This window comes from Suncus etruscus, chromosome 11, assembly GCF_024139225.1.
Source record: "Suncus etruscus isolate mSunEtr1 chromosome 11, mSunEtr1.pri.cur, whole genome shotgun sequence".
NCBI lineage: Eukaryota > Metazoa > Chordata > Mammalia > Eulipotyphla > Soricidae > Suncus > Suncus etruscus.
The window spans coordinates 18,707,778-18,728,007 of NC_064858.1; the positions used below are offsets into that span (position 1 = coordinate 18,707,778).

Consider the following 20,230-nt stretch of genomic DNA (forward strand, 5'->3'; position numbering starts at 1 on the left):
CCATATGGTCCCCCGTGCCTGCCAGGAGCAATTTCTGAGCATGGAGCCAGGAGTAACCCCTGAGCACTGCTGGGTGTGACCCAAAAACCACAAAAAAAAAAAAAAATCTACTTGATCATAGTGAATGACCTTCTTGATGAGGCATTGGATCCTATTTGCTAGGATTTTTTGAGGATCTTTGCATCTGTGTTCATCAGGGATATTGGTCTGTAATTTTCTTTTTAGCAGCATTTCTGTCTGGTTTTAGTATCATGGTGATGCTGGTTTCATAAAAACAATTTGGAAGTCTTCCCATTTTTTCAATTTCATGTAAGAGCCTGGAAAGGATTGGTAGTAGTTTCTCTTTAAAGGTTTGAAAGAATTCATTAGTGAATCCATCTGGGCCTGAGCTTTTGTTTTTGGGCAGACATTTGATTACCATTTTAATTTCCTCAATGGTGATTGGGGTGTTTAGATATGCTTCATCCTCCTTATTCAACCATGGAAGGTTATAAGAGTCTAAGAAATTATCCATTTCTTCCAGGTTCTCATGTTTCATGGCACAGAGTTTCTCAAAGTAGTCTCTGATACTTTGATACTCTGATTCAAAGTAGTCTTTGAATCTCTGCAATATCTGTAGCAATCTCCTTTTCATTTCTAATATGGGTTATCAAGTTTCTCTCTCTTTGTGAGTCTTGCCAATGGTTTATCAATCTTGTTTATATTTTCGAAGAACCAACTTCTGCTTTCGTTGATCTTTCAGATTGTTTTTTGGTTTCCACTTCATTGACTTCTGCTCTCAGCTTTGTTATTTCCTTCGTCTACCTATATTTGGTTCCTTTTGTTGATCATTTTCTAATTTTATAAGCTGTGTCATTAAGCTATTGAGGTATGCCCCTTCTTCCTTCCTGATGTGTACTTGCAAAGCTATAAATTTTTCTCTCAGGATCGTTTTTGCTGTGTCCTATAGATTCTGATAGTTTGTCTTTTTTTTTTTTTTTTTTTTTTTTTTTTGGTTTTTGGGCCACACCTGGCGGCGCTCAGGGGTTACTCCTGGCTATCTGCTCAGAAATAGCTCCTGGCAGGCATGGGGGACCATATGGGACACCCGGATTTGAACCAACCACCTTAGGTCCTGGATCGTCTGCTTGCAAGGCAAACACCGCTGTGCTATCTCTCCAGGGCCCCGATCGTTTGTGTCTTGTCACTTGTTTCCAGGAAAGTTTTTCGTGTGTCCCTTTGTAGTTCACATCTAATTTCAGAGCCTTGTAGTCAGTGAAGCCTGCAAAATTTCTATCCCCTTGATTTTATGGAGATATGTTTTATGTGCTAGCATGTGGTCTATCCAGGAGAATGACCCATGTACATTGGAGAAGAATGTGTATCCAGGTTTCTGGGGATGTAATGTCCTATATATATCTACTAGGTCTCTTTCTTCCATTTCTCTTTTCAGGGCTAGTATATTTTTGTTGGGTTTCAGTCTGGTTGACCTATCAAGTGTTGATAGGGCCATGTTGAGGTCTCCCACAATTATTGTGTTATTATTGATATCCTCTTTCAAATTTGTCAATAATTGTATTAGATATATTTTGCTGGTCTCTCATTGGGTACATATATGTTTAGTAGTGTGATTTCTTCTTCTTGTACATATCCCTTGATTAGTATGAAGTGTCCATCTTTGTCCCTTACAATTTCTCTGAGTCTAAAGTTTGTGTCACCCTAGATTTGTTGTTTGGTTGGTTGGTTTTTGGGTCACACCTGGCTGCACTCAGGGTTTATTCCTGGCTCTATGCTCAGAAATTGCTCCTGGCAGGCTTAGAGGACCATATGGGATGCTTGGATTCGAACTACTGATCTGCATGCAAGGCAAACACTGTACCTCCATACTATCTCTCCGGCTCCCACCCTCGCTTTTTGTTTTTGGGTCACACCTGGCAGCACTCAGGGTTACTCTTGGCTGCACACTCAGAAATCACTCCTGGCATGCTCGGGGGACCATATGGGATGCCAGGATTTGAACCATTGACCTTCTACATGAAAGGCAAACACCTTACCTCCATGCGATCTCTCCAGCCTCCACCCTAGCTTTTTTAAGGTTTTTTTTTTTTTTTTTTTTTTTTTTTTTTTTGCTTGGATGATTTTCCTCCAACCTTTGATTTTGAGTCTATGTTGTTATATTTTGGTTTTATTTTGGTTTTAGTTTTGGTCACACTCGGCAGCACTCAGGGGTTTCTCCTGGCTTTATGCTCAGAAACTGCTCCTGGTAGGCTTGGGGGACCATATGGGGTGCCGGAATTCAAACCACCGTTCTTCTGCATGCAAGGCAAACGCACTACTTTCATGCTATCTCTCCAGTCCCAAGTCTTCGTTTGTTCTGACAATTTAGGTGTGTTTCTTGTAGGCAGCTGAATATTGGTTTCATCTTTTTGATCCATTTTGCCACTCTGTGTCTCTTAACTGGTACATTTAGTCCATTACGTTGAGGGAGATGATTGTCATGGGATTTACTGTCATCTTTGTGTATAAGTTTGGTGTGTCTTTTGGTCTGTCTTGCCTTAAAGTAGACCTTTCAGCTTTTCTTTTAAGGCTGGTTTTGCATCTGTAAAGTTCCTGAGCCATTGCTTATCCATGAAGCTATGTATCTCTCTTCAAACCTGAACGTGAGTCAGGCTGGGTGCAGTATTCTAGGTGTAGTATCCATTTCATTCAGTCTTGTCACAATATCCCACCACTGTCTTCTGGCCTTGAGGGTTTCTTGTGACATGTCTGCTGTAAATCTTAAGGATGCTCCTTTGAATGTAATTTCCCTTTTTAATCTTGCTGCTTTCAGTATTCTATCTCTATCTGTGGGATTTGTCATTGTAACTTAGATGTGTCTTGGGGTGCTTTTCTTCGGGTCTCTTTTAGCTGGTAGTCTTCAGGCATGCAGGATTTGGTTGTATGCAGTCTTTAGCTCTGAGAGTTTCTCTGTGATGATGTCTTTAACTGTTGATTCTTCCTGGAGATCTTCTTCCTGAGCCTCTAGGACTTTAATGATTCTTATGTTGTTTCTGTTGAGTTTATCAAGACTTCTATTTTCATCTGTTCACATTCTTTCAGTACTTTTTCCATTGTCTGATCATTTGCCTTAAGGTTTTTTTTTTTTTTTTTCCAATTTCTTCTGCTGTATAGAGTTGTTTTTCATTTCATCTTCCAGTTCACTTATTCTCTCCTTGGCTGCTGTTACCCTATTGGACAGGCTTTTCATTGAGGTTTTCAGTTCAGCTATCATGTATTTAAGACCTGTTATTTCAGTTTGAAGTTTTCTGATTTCTAGCTTTGTGTTCTATTCAACTTGATCTATGCTTTCTTTGATTTCTATGAGGATCCTTTATATTTTTATTTCTTATCTGAGAGATTAATCAGATGATTGGTATTTTTTTTTTGTTTTTTTTTTTGTTTTTTTGTTTTTTTGATTGGTATTTTTTGAGTCATCAGCGCTATCATCTTTATTCACTGTGCATGGTGTTTGCTGACGAGGTTTCCCCATTGTCAAATTTTTATTGTGGATTTTTCTACGTGTTATGACTAGAAGATGTGAGGCTGTAAAGCAAAGCAGAGCTCCTAAAACCCAGCAGAAGGCTCAAGATGTCTGCTGGGTTCCTGAAATCCAGCAGAGATCAGCTAGCTCCACTGTCTGTGGGCGAGGTGACTCACCTCTGAAGAAGGCAAGCCCTCAGGGAAGAATGCCTAACAGATCAAATTCTCAGGCCTCAGGAAAGCAGAAAAGGCCCAAGATGTCTGTCTGCTAGGTTCCTGACACCCAGCAGAGATCAGCTAGCTCCACTGTCTGTGAGCAGGGTGACTCACCTCTGAAGAAGGCAAGCCCTCAATAAGGGGCTTGTAAGTGGCCTTACAAGTTAAAATCTGACAATAAAAAGAGCCAATTCTTTCAGGAACTGTTGGCTTGATAATGGGGAGAAGTAGTTTGACTATTAAAGGTAGTTCTGGGGCCCCGAGAGATAGCACAGCGGCATTTGCCTTGCAAGCAGCCAATCCAGGACCAAAGGTGGTTTGTTCGAATCCCGGTGTTCCATATGGTCCCCCGTGCCTGCCAGGAGCTATTTCTGAGCAGACAGCCAGGAGTAACCCCTGAGCACTGCCGGGTGTGCCCCCCCCCAAAAAAAAGGTAGTTCTGTTCATATGGGAATTATAGATTATGACCATGTTGAAAAATAATAGTTTTTATTTTTTGCCCAGAGTTTGGACTTTTAAAAAGGTAAAAACATAGCTCAATTTTTTTCCTAGTTTTTCGGGACACACCCATTTGATACTCAGGGGTTACTCCTGGCTAAGCGCTCAGAAATTGCCCCTGGCTTGGAGGGACTATATGGGACACCAGGGGATCGAACCGCGGTCCTTCCTTGGCTAGCACTTGCAAGGCAGACACCTTACCTGTAGTGCCACCTCACCGGCCCCTATAGCTCAAATTTTATTACTTCCTTTCATTATGCCTGGCTGATCAAAATGCCTCAGAGTAGGAGGATTCAGAAGTACAAATCTTTTGTTTTGTTTTGTTTTGGTTTGTGTGATTTTGGGGTCACACCTGGCAGCACTCAGGTGTTACTCCTGGCTCTATGCTCAGAAATCGGTCCTGGCAGGCTCAGGGCACCATATGGGATGCCGGGATTCAAACCATTGACCTTCTGCATGCAAGGCAAACACCCTACACCTCCATGCTATCTCTCCGGCCCACTGTTAACCCTTCAATAGCCTTTACTGCTAAACTTAAATAAAACATCCAATGTTAATCCTTAAAATTCAGAGCAAGAAATTTGAAGGCATATTTGACCCTGGTGCAGAGGTATCTGTGATATCTTTACAACATTGGCTGTTAATTGGGCCTTGCAAGATGTACAATATAGCAGTATTGTCTTCATCATCTCTCTGACAGAACTCAAGATGTTTACAACGCATTGGACCAGCTGGCCAATTGGCTGTTTTGCCCCATGGATTAAGCAAAACATGTCCCCAGAGGTTTAATTCCTTGAGCCTCTGGGGCGCACCTTGCTTAGACAGTAGAGGGTGATATACCACATTCCTCACCCAGCCCCTCCTAAATCACCAGCTCAAACAGTTCACCTTCTTACCCAATCCCTCTCCAGAAACCAGCTCAGAAGTTTCACTTTTTTAAATTGGGGCCACTGGGGTTGAGCGCTGGCAACCATTCCAATTGAATAGAAATATAGAGTGCTACAATTTGAATTTCCTACTGGTCCATAACATTTTTATTCACCCAAAAGACAGAGTTTCAACTTTTCAGTTCCCTCTCAGCGATAGAACTTCCATGTGGTGGTTTCAATAGAGTGTTTTACTTCAGGACATGGCAAACTCACCCAAAATGTGTCAATATTTTGTTAATACGGACTTATGTTTAACTAGCAAAGTTTTTCCAGGCATACTTGGTACATTATATGGATGACATATTGCTGGCCTGCTCTATGGACAGAGAATTAGAATGTTTGTGTGAATATGTAATTACTTGCCTACAGGCTGCTGGCTTTAAAATAACCAAAGAATGGGCCAGAGCAATAGCACAGTGGTAAGGCATTTGCCATGCACATGGTCAAACCAGGATGGACCCGGGTTTGATTCCAGGCATCATATGGTCCCCCAAGCCTGCCAGGAGTGATTTCTAAGTGCAGAGCCAGGAGTAACTCCTGAGTGCTTCTGGGTGTGGCCCAAACACCAAATAAATAAATAAATAAAATAACCACAGAAAAATTCAGACTTTCTCAATATTTTTCAAAATTTGGGTTTCATTGGGCCAGAGAGATAGCATGGAAATAGCACATTTGCCTTGCATGCAGAAGGATGGTGGTTCGAATCCCAGCATCTCATATGGTCCCCTGAGCCTGCCAGAAGCTATTTCTGAGCATAGAGACAGGAGTAACCCCTGAGCAGCGCCGGGTGTGACCCAAACAAAACAAAACAAAAATTTGAGTTGCATTTTAGAGCATACATCAGTACACTCCCAGATCTCTATTTATTAGAAAAATCTAAAGACTTCTTTATTTTTGGTTTTTGGGTCATACCCAGCAGCGCTCAGGGATTACTCCTGACTCTACGCTCAGAAATCACTCCTGGCAGTCTCGGGGGACCATATGGGATGCAGGGATTCAAACCACTGTCCTTCTGCATGCAAAGCAAACGCCCTACCTCCATGCTATCTCTCTAGCCCCCATATCTGTGATTTCTTTAAGGTGGGCCAGGGGCGGAGAAATAGCATGGAGGTAAAGAAGTTTGCCTCACATGCAGAAGGTTGGTGGTTTGAATCCCAGCATCCCACATGGTCCCTCAAGCCTGCCAGGAGCGATTTGAGCTTAGAGTCAGGATTAACTCCTGAGCGCTGCAGGGTGTGACCCAAAAAACAAAAACAAAAACAAAAACAAAAAAACAAGTGGGCCCTACAACAAATTCAAAACAGCTTAGAAGGGATAGAAGTCTTGCCTCCAGATTCTTTTCGTCAGAGTGAGTTATTTGAACTGTATAGAACCGTAGAATCAACAGGCTGTTTTCTTACCATACGTAGGTTTGGTTTCTTTCAATCTATCAAAGACATGATTTGCATAAGCAATGGGGAGCAGAATATCACACCCCTCACCCAAACACCTCCCAGTATATTAATTCAGAGGTTTTGCCTTTTTAACTGGGGCCACTGTGTTAAATTGCCTGGAACCCATTTCCATCCAATGGATATCCTATATTCCAATCTGGATTCTCCAGTGGCCCATCAACAACACAAAATTTAAATTTGCCTATGCAAAAAGGAGTGTCACAAGGAGTTACTAGTGCATATCGGGGGGTTGCAGTGTCAAGAACAAGAGTCCCCAGAGCATTTTGTTTACATGAACTCTGAACAGATTTATATAATATATACTGTAGTATACTAGTATATCTAGTGTAGTATATCTACTAGTATATTGAATGGAATCCAAATATAGGGGAAATTGCTACATGAGAAGATATCCAATGAGTTATGCCTATTAAAGAAATTCCATCTAAAATACATACTCAAAGGAAATTTGTGTGTCCTCTTTAACTCTTTGAATAGACAGGGTAGGGTTAAGATTCGGGGAACAGCTTTAAGCTGTGGTTTGGTTTTGTGCAGTCTAGGGAAGATGGCTCCGAACAGTCCCGTAACAGAAAATGTCCTCAAGTGGGAGAGTTTTCAGGAACCAGCGCAAAAGTCCATGGTACCGGGAAGTGATGGCATAGGGGTCACCAAGAGCGAATCAGTATCAGCAGACTGTCGGTTTCGTCTCATACTGAGAATCTGTCTTTTCACTCTGGGAGCTGATTGGCATCTGGCTGAGCTGGAGAGAAATGTTCCGCTTCGTGAGTTAAGGACTGAGTAAAAAAAAAAGAATAGGCTAAATGTGGAGAAATAACATGAAGGGCTTGAAGAGGGCTTGTAAGGTGTTAAGCAAAAAAAGCGGGGAGGGGATGACACTATACTACACAGACATTGTATTACGGACGGATATTAGACTGACAATGATGGCGTACACTCATGCGCCTACATCAGCAGCCAGAGGATAGACTCGTGGATTACATTTGAAAAACTTTCCCAGGTGATATGGGACAGAACACTTGAAGGAAAAAGGAGGGGAAAAATATAGCTGGCAAGTTCTGCTATAAAAGGTTTCCCCATCTTTTTTTCCCCTTTTAGGCCAACCATATTTGTTAAGGGTAAACTAGATTGAAAAAGTCTTTTTGTTTTTTTGGGTCACACCCGGCAGCTCTCAGGGGTTCCTCCTGGCTCTACGCTCAGAAATCGCCCCCTGGTGGGCTCTGAGGACCATATGAGATGCCAGGATTCAAACCACCGTCCTTCTGCATCTAAGTCAAATGGCTTACCGCTGTGCTATCTCTCTGGTCTCTTAAGTGCATTTTTTTGGGGGCCACACCCGTTTGATGCTCAGGGGTTACTCCTGGCTACTCGCTCAGAAATTGCCCCTGGCTTGGAGGGAACCATATGGGACGCCGGGGGATAGAACCATGGTCCTTTCCTTGGCTAGCGGAAAGCGCTTGCAAGGCAGACACCTTACCTCTAGCGTTTTTTTTAAGTGCATTTCTTTAACATGTATATTCCGTTATGTAATTACAGCTTTTCCTAATACCCTTGGAGTTTTGTTATTTATAGAACTAGGTTATTGTGATTTGTACTTGATTTGGTTTGTTATTTTCCCCTTAGACCCCAATAGTATTGTGGCAGTTCTTTTTGCATGGGCACATTAAAATAAAAAAATATTAGATACTGAGAGGAATGAAAACTCAGTACTTTCTTGTTGCAGGGGGCCTTCCACCCTAAATTTTTGCCATAGACCTAGGCTTTTTTTTTTTTTCTGGGCCACACCTGATGCTCAAGGTCACTCCTAGTTATATGCTCAGAAATCTCTCCTGGCTTGGGAGACCATATGGGACGCCGGGGGGATCGAACTGCAGTCTGTCCTAGGCTAGCACCAGCAAGGCGAAGCCTTACAACTCCGGCCAAGGATTTAGTATCTCGAAGCATCAAAGGTCCTGCGTTGGTTGGGAGAGACTTGCTACCAGGACACTCATTCCTATAGAGGACGAGAGCTCCAAGACTACTTTCTGGTTCATCATATTGACTTGACCTTCACTTCATTACACCAGCCAAGCCTGGGGATCCCTAACATGACAGGGAAATCACAAAGGCGGATTGGCCTACGAAAACTGATGATCATCTAAGAATGATTGGAGCTGCCTTGGCACGTACTGCCCTAGGTTGGGCAAACATGGAAATTATCTTGGAAATTAGCAATGATATATTCTGTAGGCAAATTTCCCTGCCTCAACACCTAACAGTGAGATGAACCAAGAGATGCCTCAGGACATCCTGACTTCAACATAGGATATGTTCTAACACAGTATCTTCAATTACTTCAAATATCTTCAATGATTGAAAACTGACAGTGAAAACTGAGGAAAACCTTTCCTGGGACCTTAAAGAAAAGACTTTGGAGTTAGACAAAGTAATGTGTCTGGAGTCTGTAGTTGGTTTTATGGTAGGAGCTTCATGGGTGATGACACCTTGAATGTTACGCCAAAAGTGTTTTTCTATTTTTCCAACTTTTACTGCACCTATGCAAAAGTATGCCATCCCCTTTATCTTTTAGAGATATCTGTCCTTCCCTTAAAAAGTTCACTTTCTCTTGGAATGTGTATCACTTTATTTTATCTATTTCTGCATTTTCTTTTTTTTTTGGGGGGGGGGGGTCACACCTGGCAGTGCTCAGGGGTTACTCCTGGCTCTATGCTCAGAAATCGCTCCTGGTAAGCTCAGGAGACCATATGGGATGCCGGGATTCACCGACCTTCTACATGAAAGGCAAAGGCCTTACCTCCATGCTATCTATCCGGCCCCTATTTCTGCATTTTTAAAAAATAAAGCCAATTAAAAGGAGATGTGGAATTAAATGGAAGCCATTTCTTCTGAGTATATACCTGGTTACTCACTAGTTGGAAACATCTTTGAACATAATACCTTGAGAATTGGTATTTAGACCATCTAATCCCCTTTCCAGTGGGAAATTAGACCACTTCATCCCACCTCCAGGTGTGGCCTGTTTCTTCCGAATACCTTGGTTTTCAGGAAAAAGCTCTCTTGCATTTCCAGACTTCCCACTGAGTTTCCTGCTTCTTAGGAGCAGAAGGCTTACAAATTGGAAGTCCTGACCCTCTTTAGTGTGAGGATTATTTCCTACATTAACGTTTGTTTCCAGTCCGGTGTCTCTCAACCAATAAAGACCTCGGGTCTCAGGGAGCAGCTGCTTTTGGTTTTGGTTTCTACAACTAGTCGGCCTACTGATAGACCTTCCTATTGGGCAGAAAGCTTGTGGTAGAATTTTCCTGAATCTGGTTTCTCTTCAGCCTTGTGTGAATTACTTCCTGTGTCAAGTATTTGCTTCCAAACCTGTGCTCCCCAATTCGCTGGAATTGAGTCTTCTGCAACACCCCAGTGCTGCAAGTGACAGACAGTGCAGTAAAAGAACCAACCTTCCATTAAAAGTTAAAAACCAAAACAAGTGGGGCCAGAGAGATGGCACAAGCAGTAGGTGACTCACCTTACATGCTCTAACCTAGGACAAACTGCAGTTCGATCCCCTGGCATCCCATATGGTCCCCCAGGCCTGCCAGGAGTGATTTCTGAGCACACAGCCAGGAGTAACCCCTGAGCGTCACCGGGTGTGTCCCAGAAAAACAAAACAAACAAGACACCAAAACAACTTAAGGATTCTGTTTTCTGAAAATTCACAGAACATCTAATGATTCTTGTTCTTTCTTGTGCATCTGTAAATATCCTCTGAAGTCAGAAGTCTGAAGTCATTTAAAAACCTTTTCCTAGGATGTGCAAGGATGAGACCAAACATCAAACTATCAGAATTACATCCATTTTTCTTAAAAAATAAAGGTTTATTTCAAGTATGAAAAGTCACGTTGCAACATCCAAAAACTATGTTCAGTATAACAAGTAAAAAACAAGACATCTGACAAAAACTTTACAATCAAATACAAAATCCTTAGAATATACTTTCAACGGTCACAGTGGGAATGTCTGAAAAATAAGTCTTTGCTAATATGTTTCAGAAGCAAAAATATATTTACAGCCCCAGTGCTGAGGAACTCCTCCCAGGCCAACAGGAAGCATGTCCACAGGTGCAGCAGGGTGGGTGAAGTCAGTGCAGTCGTGGGAACCAAAAAGAACACATTCAGACCTAGACCTACTGTCAAAACACCAGGCTCACAAATATGTCACTACTCATGGCACCCTCGAAGGTCATCTGAAGTCCAGGCAGGGCACAGCCCCATGGCAGAATGTTCTGGGGGAGTTTCAAGCTCATTTTAGAGGGCTGCTGCCGAGGCTTCTGCTCCTCTTTTCCATGTACATCTTCTTATAGGTTTGGAACGTGGCCTTGAAGTCCTTGGCGGGTCGTCTCTGGATGCCATCAATGCCGTCTGCACTCAGGGTTCTCTTGGGCGGTCTAGGGTCAGTCACAGCTCTGCTGCCTGGGAAAACACAGTGTGGTCCTGAGCTCTCTAGAGAGCAGTGACCTGCCAGGCCTCCTGGAGGGAAAGTGGAGATGCAGCCTCAGATGCCTACACTCCTTCCCCTCCTGGCAGGTGGCCGGGGACCCATAAGCAGCTCTCCTGGGCAATTCAGAACCACCTTTACCCCGAGTTGCGTACTGTCCAGTGACCCCATCCCTGGGCAGAAGCAGCCACCATCTCTTGAGACACCCACACCTGGGCCTCATTGGGCCTTTTGGGGCAAACTAGTATAAGTGGCTGAGAAATCAATGCATGTCTCACATGCTGCTTGCTATCTGCCCATCATGGAATAAGGGGTATGTGGCCTCTCTTCAGCAGACCCTCAACCTGTGATGACCAAAGACAATGAACACTCCCTTCTCTCAACACTCTGGAGTCTCTGGTCCATGTTTGCGTGTTCTCCCAAGATCTGGCTCGCAAGAGGAGGAGTGAGCAAACCTCACAGGCTTGGCCCAAACTCACTCTCTTGGAGGTAGAAAAATACTTCACCATGAATATAAATTTGTCATCAAAACTTTAACTTGGACATTGGACGGAGACCACTTCTCCAGAAAACTGTGTAGCTGAATGTCACCCTACCCAGATTTCTTAGGGTTAACAGGAATGTAGACTTCCTTGGTGCTGAGAATTAAACACAGACATGCCAGCATACTGTCTAGGGTGGGAACAAAAAGGGAGGCCACAGGCCAAGTCCAGTTCCTACCAGTTTGGACAGAATCAGGCTCACATCTAATTGTAGAACCTGAGAGACAACTCAAAAGGCTGAGGATCTGTGTACAGGAAACACAGGCTGGATTCCTGAGCATGACTAAACCTAAACCAAAACAAAAACCATGGGGCCGGAGAGATAGCATGGAGATAAGGTGTTTGCCTTTCATGTAGGAGGTCATCGGTTCGAATCCCAGCGTCCCATATGGTCCCCTGTGCCTGCCAAGAGCAATTTCTGAGCCTGGAGCCAGAAATAACCAGAACACTGCCGGGTGTGACCCAAAAGCCACACACACACACACACAAAAAAAAAAAAAAAAAAAAAAGCCAGGGGCCAGAGTAATAGCACAGGGTTTGCCTTACATAAGATGAGTCTGAGCCAGGTTCGCTCCCCAGCATCCCATATGGTTCCCCGAGCCTGCCAGCAGTAAATCCTGAGTGCAGAGCCAGGAAGTAACTAACTCCTGAGCACTGCTGGGTGTGGCCCCCCTGAAAAAGCAACAACAAAAATTGAAAGGACAGTACTGCTACCTCCATGGCGCAATGGAGAAGATTCCCTCACACTCGCTTGCACCGTTCCCAAATGTGACTGGAAGGTAAGACAAGAGAAGGGTGTGGTTTTACCCATTTCCTGTGTGGCGTCAGGCAGCTTCCTCTCCTCGGTCACACACTTCAACCAGTCTTCCTTCTTAGTTTTGATTCCTGAAACTAGTTCAACAGTTATTTTCAGGATTCTGGAAAACCCAATTGCCTTAAAACTAAGGTCAGACACTAGCAGGTGTGAGAAACATTCCATTTTAAAGTCAAGCCTAAAACCAGGTTTGGTCAACTCTGGTGCTTTGATTTCTCTGCAGCAGCTGCACAAGGAAATGAAGCACGGAGCCCACTGCTCATGTAGATAAAGGACTCGGCTGCAAGAAGACATTCTGCATCCCACAGCTTTACAAAGTAAACACTGGTTCCTGTGAGGTCACTCCCAGCCCACACAGTCCTCTTGTCTGTACCTAGGTAGGTCAGGAACCTACTTTCTGAAACCACAAGCCAGCCAGAGCAAAGTCACTTAACCATTTGTGTCCCCATCATTCTCTGACTCAACCTGAGGCTTCAAGGCCTCATGAAACTTGAGGAAACATTGGGGACAACTAACTGGCTCTGGGACCAACAAGACAGTGCCAGAGACCAAGGGATCAAAGAGAGCAAACCCCGTGTGCTGGAGCTGCTCTCAGGCAGCCAGGGCATACACACCTTGGGTGGGCAGTCGGTCCTTCCGTGGCCCATGCTTCAACAGCGGATGCTCGTCTTTGTGGCCAGCCTTGGGGATCATGACCTCTGGGCACAGCTTGAACTCCAGCATGCCTGGTGGCTCGGTGCCCTCCTTCATGGAGGGGGCACCTTTCCGAGAACTCTCCTCTCTGTGTGGCTTTCGGGGCGAAGGGTCCAACCTGGTGAGGCAGATGCTCTCACGCTCTGTGCACTGGAATCCTATGCGGTTCAGGTACAGCTTTCTGTGGTCTTTGGCCAGGGGTGCCATTGAGCCTGTGGCCCCTGCCAGCCTGGATCTGCCCAAGTGACCGTGGCTCTGGTTCTTCTCGGTCCGCAGGCGCTCTTTTGGCTTTCCAGGCCTAGAACCATGCATCCTGGATTCCTGAGAGTGCTGAGGCTGAGGGCTCTTCCCAAAGCTGGGACAAGCCCTGGAGGCCTCCTCAAGGGCTGGCCTGGGGCCTCTGGGCCTCGTGTGCACTGGAACAGGTTTGCCAAGGAACAGAAGCTGTGTTTCTCGGGGCCTTACCTTTCTGGGGTCTTTCCTCGATGCTTTGGCTGCTGTGGCTTCCCTGTGTTTGTGCTTGGGAGCAGGAGACATGGACCTCTGTGCTTTTGGAGACCCATCTGCTGAGACCGAGGCCTTCTCCTGTAGTTCCTTCTTGTGCCGCTGCTCCTTGGGGAGACTCTCAGAGCCCCAAGGCTTTCCTGAGCTGCTACTCCCCACACCCCGGCCCTTCTCTGGCTTGTCTATCTTCCTCCTCTTGGTGGCAGAGTCGAGAGCAGCCCCCTCCTCTAACTTCCTTTTATCCCAGGCTTTGTAGCCAGGCAGGGGCGCCTTCGGGATCAGTTTCCTTGGTCCCGGGGGAAGTGGCTCTTGAGTGTTCTGGCATAGCAGGCTTGTCTCGGCCTTGGATGGCTGCAGGCTGGGCACAGGGTGTTTCCTAGGCCGATTCTCCACAGAGTTCCTGGCCTGTGCGCTGCTTGGTGACAAGTACACCTCACTGGTGAGCCGTTTTCCTACATTTGGGTGCCTGGGCGAAGGCTGTTTGGATTCAGAGTGCAAGTGCTGGGCTGGTAGTGCCTGCTGATTCTTCCCTTGAGTACAGGGCCTGGCCTTGACTCTGTCCCTGTCCTTACCAGGATGCCCCAGCAAGGGCCTTTTCTTTTCTGGGGGAACCAGAGAGCTGTCATTCTTTGAGAATCCTCCCTGCTTGTGACTCAGGGTCTCCTGGGAGGAATGGGGGCGTCCACTCTTCCTTTTGGTGGGTTTTGTGCTTCTGACCTTAGAGATAGAACATTGGCACTGGGGTACCCCTTCATAGATGGCAGAGAGCCAACCCAGGGCGCAACATGGCATATCGTCCTTCTGAAAGTCCTTCTTGGAGCTCTGTTCCCCCTGGGCCTGGGTTGGAGGGCCCCCCTGGATCTCCGCACTAATCTGGGTGGGAGGACTACCATCCTCACTGCCTGTGCCCAGGGAAACCCTATCCTCACTGCCTGTTGCTGACGAACTCCCATCTTCACAACCTGTGGTTTGGGGGCCCCTATCTTCACTGCCTGCACTCAAAGAAGTCCCATCCTCACTATCTGCACTTGGGGAGCCCCCATCCTCACTTCTTATACCTGGGGAACCCCCATCCTCACTGCTTGTGGCTGGGGTGCACCCATCCTCACTGCCTGCAGTTGGAGGGGCCCCATCTTCAGACTCAAGCTCCCTTTTTGGGGATTCAGCCTCACAGTCTGGTTCCTGCAGGTCCTGCTTAGGAAACAGCACCTTCATCTGCTCGGAGTTCAAGATGGTGATCTGGATTTGGCCAGCTGCCGTGGGCATCTCATCCGGCTTTACAGTGGCATGACCTGGAAGGTGACAAGATTCTGGCGCCACACAAGTGTTCACAGGCTCAACACCATAGGGAAATTCTTTTAAAAGCTCTGACAGCTGGTCATGGAGGTATAAGACAGGTGTCTCCTCCTCAGGAGACTCCCCTTCAGTGGGACTTGGGGCTGTGCCCTCGCTGGGCCCATCCTCAGCAGCAGTCACAGGGCCTGGGTCCAAGGCCAGACTAGTTTTCTCCATGTGGCACTCTAGTCCATTGGCATCTGTGGCTGTACAGTTTCCATTCTCAGGATGCAAAGGGGCTTGGAGCAGTTCTGTTTCTGGGAGGTGCTGAGAGGGTGGTTCCAGGGACTGTGGAGCATCTGACGACTGTGGGATTTGGCCAGACACTGAAACCTCCTGTATGCCTTTGCCTCTGTCCTCAGCAAGGCTATCAGGCTGCTCCTGCCTCTCTTCCACAGGGCAAAGGGGTGCACCGAATATCTCTGCAATCTGGGGGTTGTACGATGTGTCCCCTTTTACCAGAGAGCAGATGCTGTCAATTTGAAGACTGTCCTCACTTGCTCTCTCCCCATCCCTGTCCCCAGGCAGGGGCCTCCCAGAGTCAGCCTGGGCCTGCTTTCTTGGACAGAGATAGGACTTATCTTCAGAGTTCTCTGGAGTCCTGACCTTTGGGGAATCAGTGCCTGAAGCAACCCCTGCTGTGGGCTCCTCCAAGCTCACTTTTAGAGCAGCAGGGCCCCCTATCTCCTCCGCCAGACAAATCTGCAGGCTGCACACACTGTCTTCTTTGATCATGGGGTACACTGTCTCGGGGGAAGTTCCTTTGACAGCCAAGGACTTGGCACTGGAGAGGATCAGTGGGGTCACCACAGCAACCTGAAGCTCTGTCCCCTTGCTCATAGTCATGCCAGGGGGTTCATAGTTCTGGGGGGCCACAGAATGCACCGAGTCCTGGGAACTGCTAGCCAGCGTGCTCACAGAACCCCCTGCCACAAGTCCACTCTGGCTGCAGGATCCAGAGGCTGCCAGGGTGGCCCCAGGGTCTTCCCGAGGCACATCCCTGGCAGGCTCCACAGGGCTGTTTTTCCACAGGGAGAGGCAGGTGGCCAGCAGATCCATGGAACAGGGCCTCTCGCTGTTTGTAACACCCCCACTCGCTGAAACCGGGAGTGGGAGGGCCTGGTCTATGGCCATTCTGCTTTTATTGTGGGGGCCTGGTGCTTCTGGGGTTCTCAAATCCAGTTGCTGACCAGTGACTGGGACTCTGGGTCTTGCTTCAGAACCAGGCAGTTTTGAATTCTGAAGTGTTTCTTGAGCATCTTTTAGCAGTTTCTCTGGCACCGCATGATCCCCAACTTCAAGCAGGCTGAGAATGATAGGGTGTTTGTGCAAATGCTTGGCCATACAATCCCCTGAGGACTGTGGAGGAAATGCTAAGGGCATTTCTAAATTTGCTGATGCATTCTGTTCAATGCTGAGCGAACTTCCCAAGGAAAACGAGGTGTTGCTTCCTGACAACTGGGTTCTTTCAACAGTAGGTGTCTGTGAGGAGGTCTGAACTTGAACAAGGCCTTGACCGTGAGCTGACACTGGCAACATCTCAGGGCAGAGAGGGTTGTGTAGGCCAGAGCCCAGGGCACCACACTTCCTGCAGCTGGGGGCCAGGGTGCCGGGACTCAAGGCTGTGCCTTGGGTATGGTCAAGTTCTTTGTTCTCAGAGATCTCTGTGGTGAGGAGGCTGAGCAGAGACCCAGAAGAAACTTTGTCAGTTTCTTTCGGAGCAGATTCAGAATTTGGTGCTGAATCATTATAAGACATATTCGTTGTTTTAATACAACCAGCTGCCACCAAGAGTTCCTTGTTAATCTTAATTTTCCTGGCAAGTTCTGAAAACTTATTTTTTATCTCTACCAATGTTTTAATATCTCTCACAAGCTTTTCTTTGGTAACGTTTGTGTCCACTGGTGAATTTGGAGGCAGGACACAAGCAGCCGATCTCTTCTCCTGACTGTGTGGCACAGTGTGCATACCAGACACAGAGGCCCTCGTGGGTTCATAGAAAGACTCCGCAGAGTTGCTCTTCACCTTCACACTGCAGAAATTCCCGAGTGTGCCGAGATTTTCACATTGCTTTGGCCATATGGGCCGGAACTTGCTAGGTGTGTGAGGCTCCTGGCTCTGGGGCAGCTCTGCCACTGTGTGCTTGGGGAGCTGCTGAGTACTTGGCACGGGCTGGCCCATGTAGCTGCAGCTGTAAGAGGTGACTCTTGCATCTGGCTGAGCAGTTGTGCACGGAAACGGCTGCCGGGGTACTGACTGTTGGGTCTGTAAGGGCAGGCCAGCAGCTGAAGGGTGCGTGTTTCTGACCGGCGACATAAGTGACGGCAAAGGATTTGGTTTCTGGAGAGTGGGCTCTGGCACAAAGCTAGGGGAAGGGTAAGTGTATGGCTGCTGAGGAAGCCTGTATTCTGAGCAAGCCAGACCACTGGGCGTATGCGGCTGTTGTGTCCAGTGGCCTGGGAACTCCGGCACACTTGGGGGATTCAGTCTTGAGCTCCCTTGGCATGACACGGGAGTGTGTGAGGAGCTCACAGGCATCTGTAGCTGCATTGGGTATGTGTCAGATGTAACAAACTGATTCTGTAGGGCCTTGACCACGTTGGGCGCCTTCATCCTGAAGCTGCTCTGCAATGTCCCACTGGTTCCCTGGTGTGGCAATGCGGAGCTCCTCGGGGCTGGGTTCACCCAAGTGCTGTGTGAAAGGCCTGCGGGTACCTGCATGTTGTGGTCCAAGTGTCTGGACCCTCTGATGCCGGCGTATGTCACCTTTTCCACGGAGGTCTGGGACATCAACATGGTCCCACTCTGCATGTTTGTGGTGCCATAATTTCTTGGTTGGACTTGTGGGTGGCCAAACAGCTGTGCACCAGTTTCTGAGCTGCCAAGGAACACGCCAGCTTCAGGGTTCTGTCCAGGGTAAGTGAAAGAACTCTGAGGGGCGCTGCCAAGGGGGCTTCTGAAGGGTTGCTCCAGGGAGGGGGACTGCCTCCGTGGGTAAGAGGGAGGTGGTATGGCTGAGCTGCCTGGCTTCGGGTTCCAATTCATCGCGGACAGGTAGTTGACAATGAAAAACGAGTCTGTTTTTTGAGAGTCGAAGGACCTTTGGGGGCATAAATATCTTTTATTAGAAAGCTATTGTGAGCATACAGAAAGATCTTCCCCTAAAAACAATAACCGGTTTACCTATGTACCATAGCTGCCTTTGCTAATCTGTGCTCAACTCCTAAAAATTCTGCAGGTAAGACAAAGGCCCATCTTAAATTCTTTGGGAAAAGCAAAACAGAATCAATCCAACATGCCTGACACTGCGGTGTCTTAGCTATGTGTTCTCTACATCTACGGTGTAGCCATTCTCTTAACAAAATCAAATGTAGTCATTCCCCACTGAAGGAGAAAGTGGTCCAGGTGGCATGGGTGAACGTGTGGCTATGAGCCTAAGAACCTGCTCTAACCTACAGGAAGCCCAGGAGAGCCCAGCATGGTTCCCAACATTGCTAAGAGCAAAGTTCAGAGTCACTGTCAGGGTGATGAGCCCCCATCCCTAACAAGAATGATTTTGTATTTGTTTTCTCTCAAGGCTGACTGAGGGTCTGGTATTTGTCACTGCTTCAATGGCAAACTTCATCTTTTAAAACTGAATTGGGAACAGAGGGTGTCAGCACATAGCAGGGGTGTGTTGACCCTCACAAGAAACTCCTATGGATACCAGCCTGCTGGCTTACAAGCCTCCGCCTGGTATCTCCAGGTGGTATCTCCACTGATACCTGGTCAACAATTTTATGCATAACACTATCTTGAACTAAGAATTATGTGCTTTTCCCAGTTCATGATTAAATAAAAAGGGAAGTGAAGAAACTTTCCTCAATAGAGTCAAAGTCATTTACCATAAGCCCATAGCAAACATTATTATACTCAATGGGAAAACTTAAAAACCTTCCCTCAAAGATCAGCACAAGATAAGATTGCCCACTCTCACCACTTCTATTCAATATAGTACTGGAAGTATTTCCCAATAGCAATCAGGTAAGAAAAAGAACTCAAGCTCTCACTATTTGAAGGTGACACGATACTGATACTGTATTTAGAAAATCCTAAAGACTACAAAAATGCTTCTAGAAACAATAGGTTTGTACAGTAAAGTAGCAGGCTACAAAACTAATATGCAAATCCCCATGGCTTTTTCTATACATAGGAAGAGGAAAACGATCTCATTCACAACTGTGCCTCAGAAAACCAAGTACCTCAGAATCAACTAAAGAGGTAAAAAAAAAAAACCTATATAAAGAAAACTATAAAACACTGATTCAAGAAATAAAAGAGGACATACAAGAAAATGGAAACATGGGGGCCGGAGCGATAGCATGGAGGTAAGATTTTTGCCTCGCATGCAGAAACGCTGGTTCAAATTCAGGCATCCCATATAGTCCCCTATGGCTGACAGAAGTGATTTCTGCACGTAGAGCCAGGAGTAAATAAACCCTGAGCGCTGCCGGATGTGTCCCAAAAACAAAAAATAAAGAAAAATTTAAAAAATGGAAACATCTCCTGCTCATGGATTGGAAATGGCAATATTTCCCAAAGCACTATACAAAATTACTGCAATCTCTTTCAGGTTACATAAGAGTTTTTTCAAAGAAACAGATCAAATACTCCGGAAATTCATATGGAAAAATAAACCTACACGATCAAATAAAGCAATCCTTGGGGAAAAGACTTGAATATACTGAGACAGACCCCCAAGTATATGATCAATAAATCTTTGATAAAAAGGGCAGAAAATACAAAGTGTAACAGGGAAAACACGGCAAATTAAGAGGCTGAAATAATGAACTAAAACAATGCTAAAAGTTCAACCAGTAATCGCAGAATACACTCAGAATTTTTTCAAGTATGCACAGAATTTTATGGCTGGGGTCACAAGTAGTTCACAAATTTCAAAGAATTATCTCGGAGTAAAACTAATGCAGAATTTATAGAAAAAAGAGAAGCTAAAAAATGGCCCTTACTGCTCACACTGATGCCCCATTCCCTCCTTCAACTCCAGTTTCTAGTGCAGGTGACTGGAAAACTGGCCTTTGACTGTGAACATCTGTATGTGTACAACCCAGTAATTCCCATCTCTTCAAGGAAGATCATCCCCATCACTGAAAAGATGGATCTGTTCTCTCGACTTGTCTCTTTTTCTTTCTTTCACTTGTGTCTCTTTTCTCTCTCCCCTCTCTCACTTGTATCTCTTTTTTCTCCTCTCACTTGTCTCTCTTCTCT

At 46.1% G+C, this 20,230-nt stretch overlaps 1 protein-coding gene across 1 annotated transcript; it reads right to left on the minus strand.

Moving 5' to 3' along the window:
* Positions 1-10,437: 10,437 nt before the first annotated feature.
* RESF1 (retroelement silencing factor 1) lies at positions 10,438-18,062 on the minus strand. Its single transcript, XM_049783760.1, has 3 exons — positions 13,048-18,062; positions 12,427-12,510; positions 10,438-11,052 (listed from the first exon to the last, which is right to left on the minus strand). Exons 1-3 carry the CDS (start codon positions 18,008-18,010, stop codon positions 10,883-10,885), a joined length of 5,217 nt encoding a protein of 1,738 aa, XP_049639717.1. The 5' UTR covers positions 18,011-18,062; the 3' UTR covers positions 10,438-10,882.
* Between the last annotated feature and the right edge of the window lie 2,168 nt (positions 18,063-20,230).

Coding starts and splice junctions, on each gene's coding strand:
- RESF1 (XM_049783760.1), bottom strand. CDS start 18,010: ATGAATTGGAACCCGAAGCCAGGCAGCTCAGCCATACCACCTCCCTCT. Junction 12,511..13,047: donor GGACCGACTGCCCACCCAAG/GTGTGTATGCCC, acceptor CTGTTGAACTAG/TTTCAGGAATCAAAACTAAG. Junction 11,053..12,426: donor TGACGCCACACAGGAAATGG/GTAAAACCACAC, acceptor GTGTTTTCCCAG/GCAGCAGAGCTGTGACTGAC.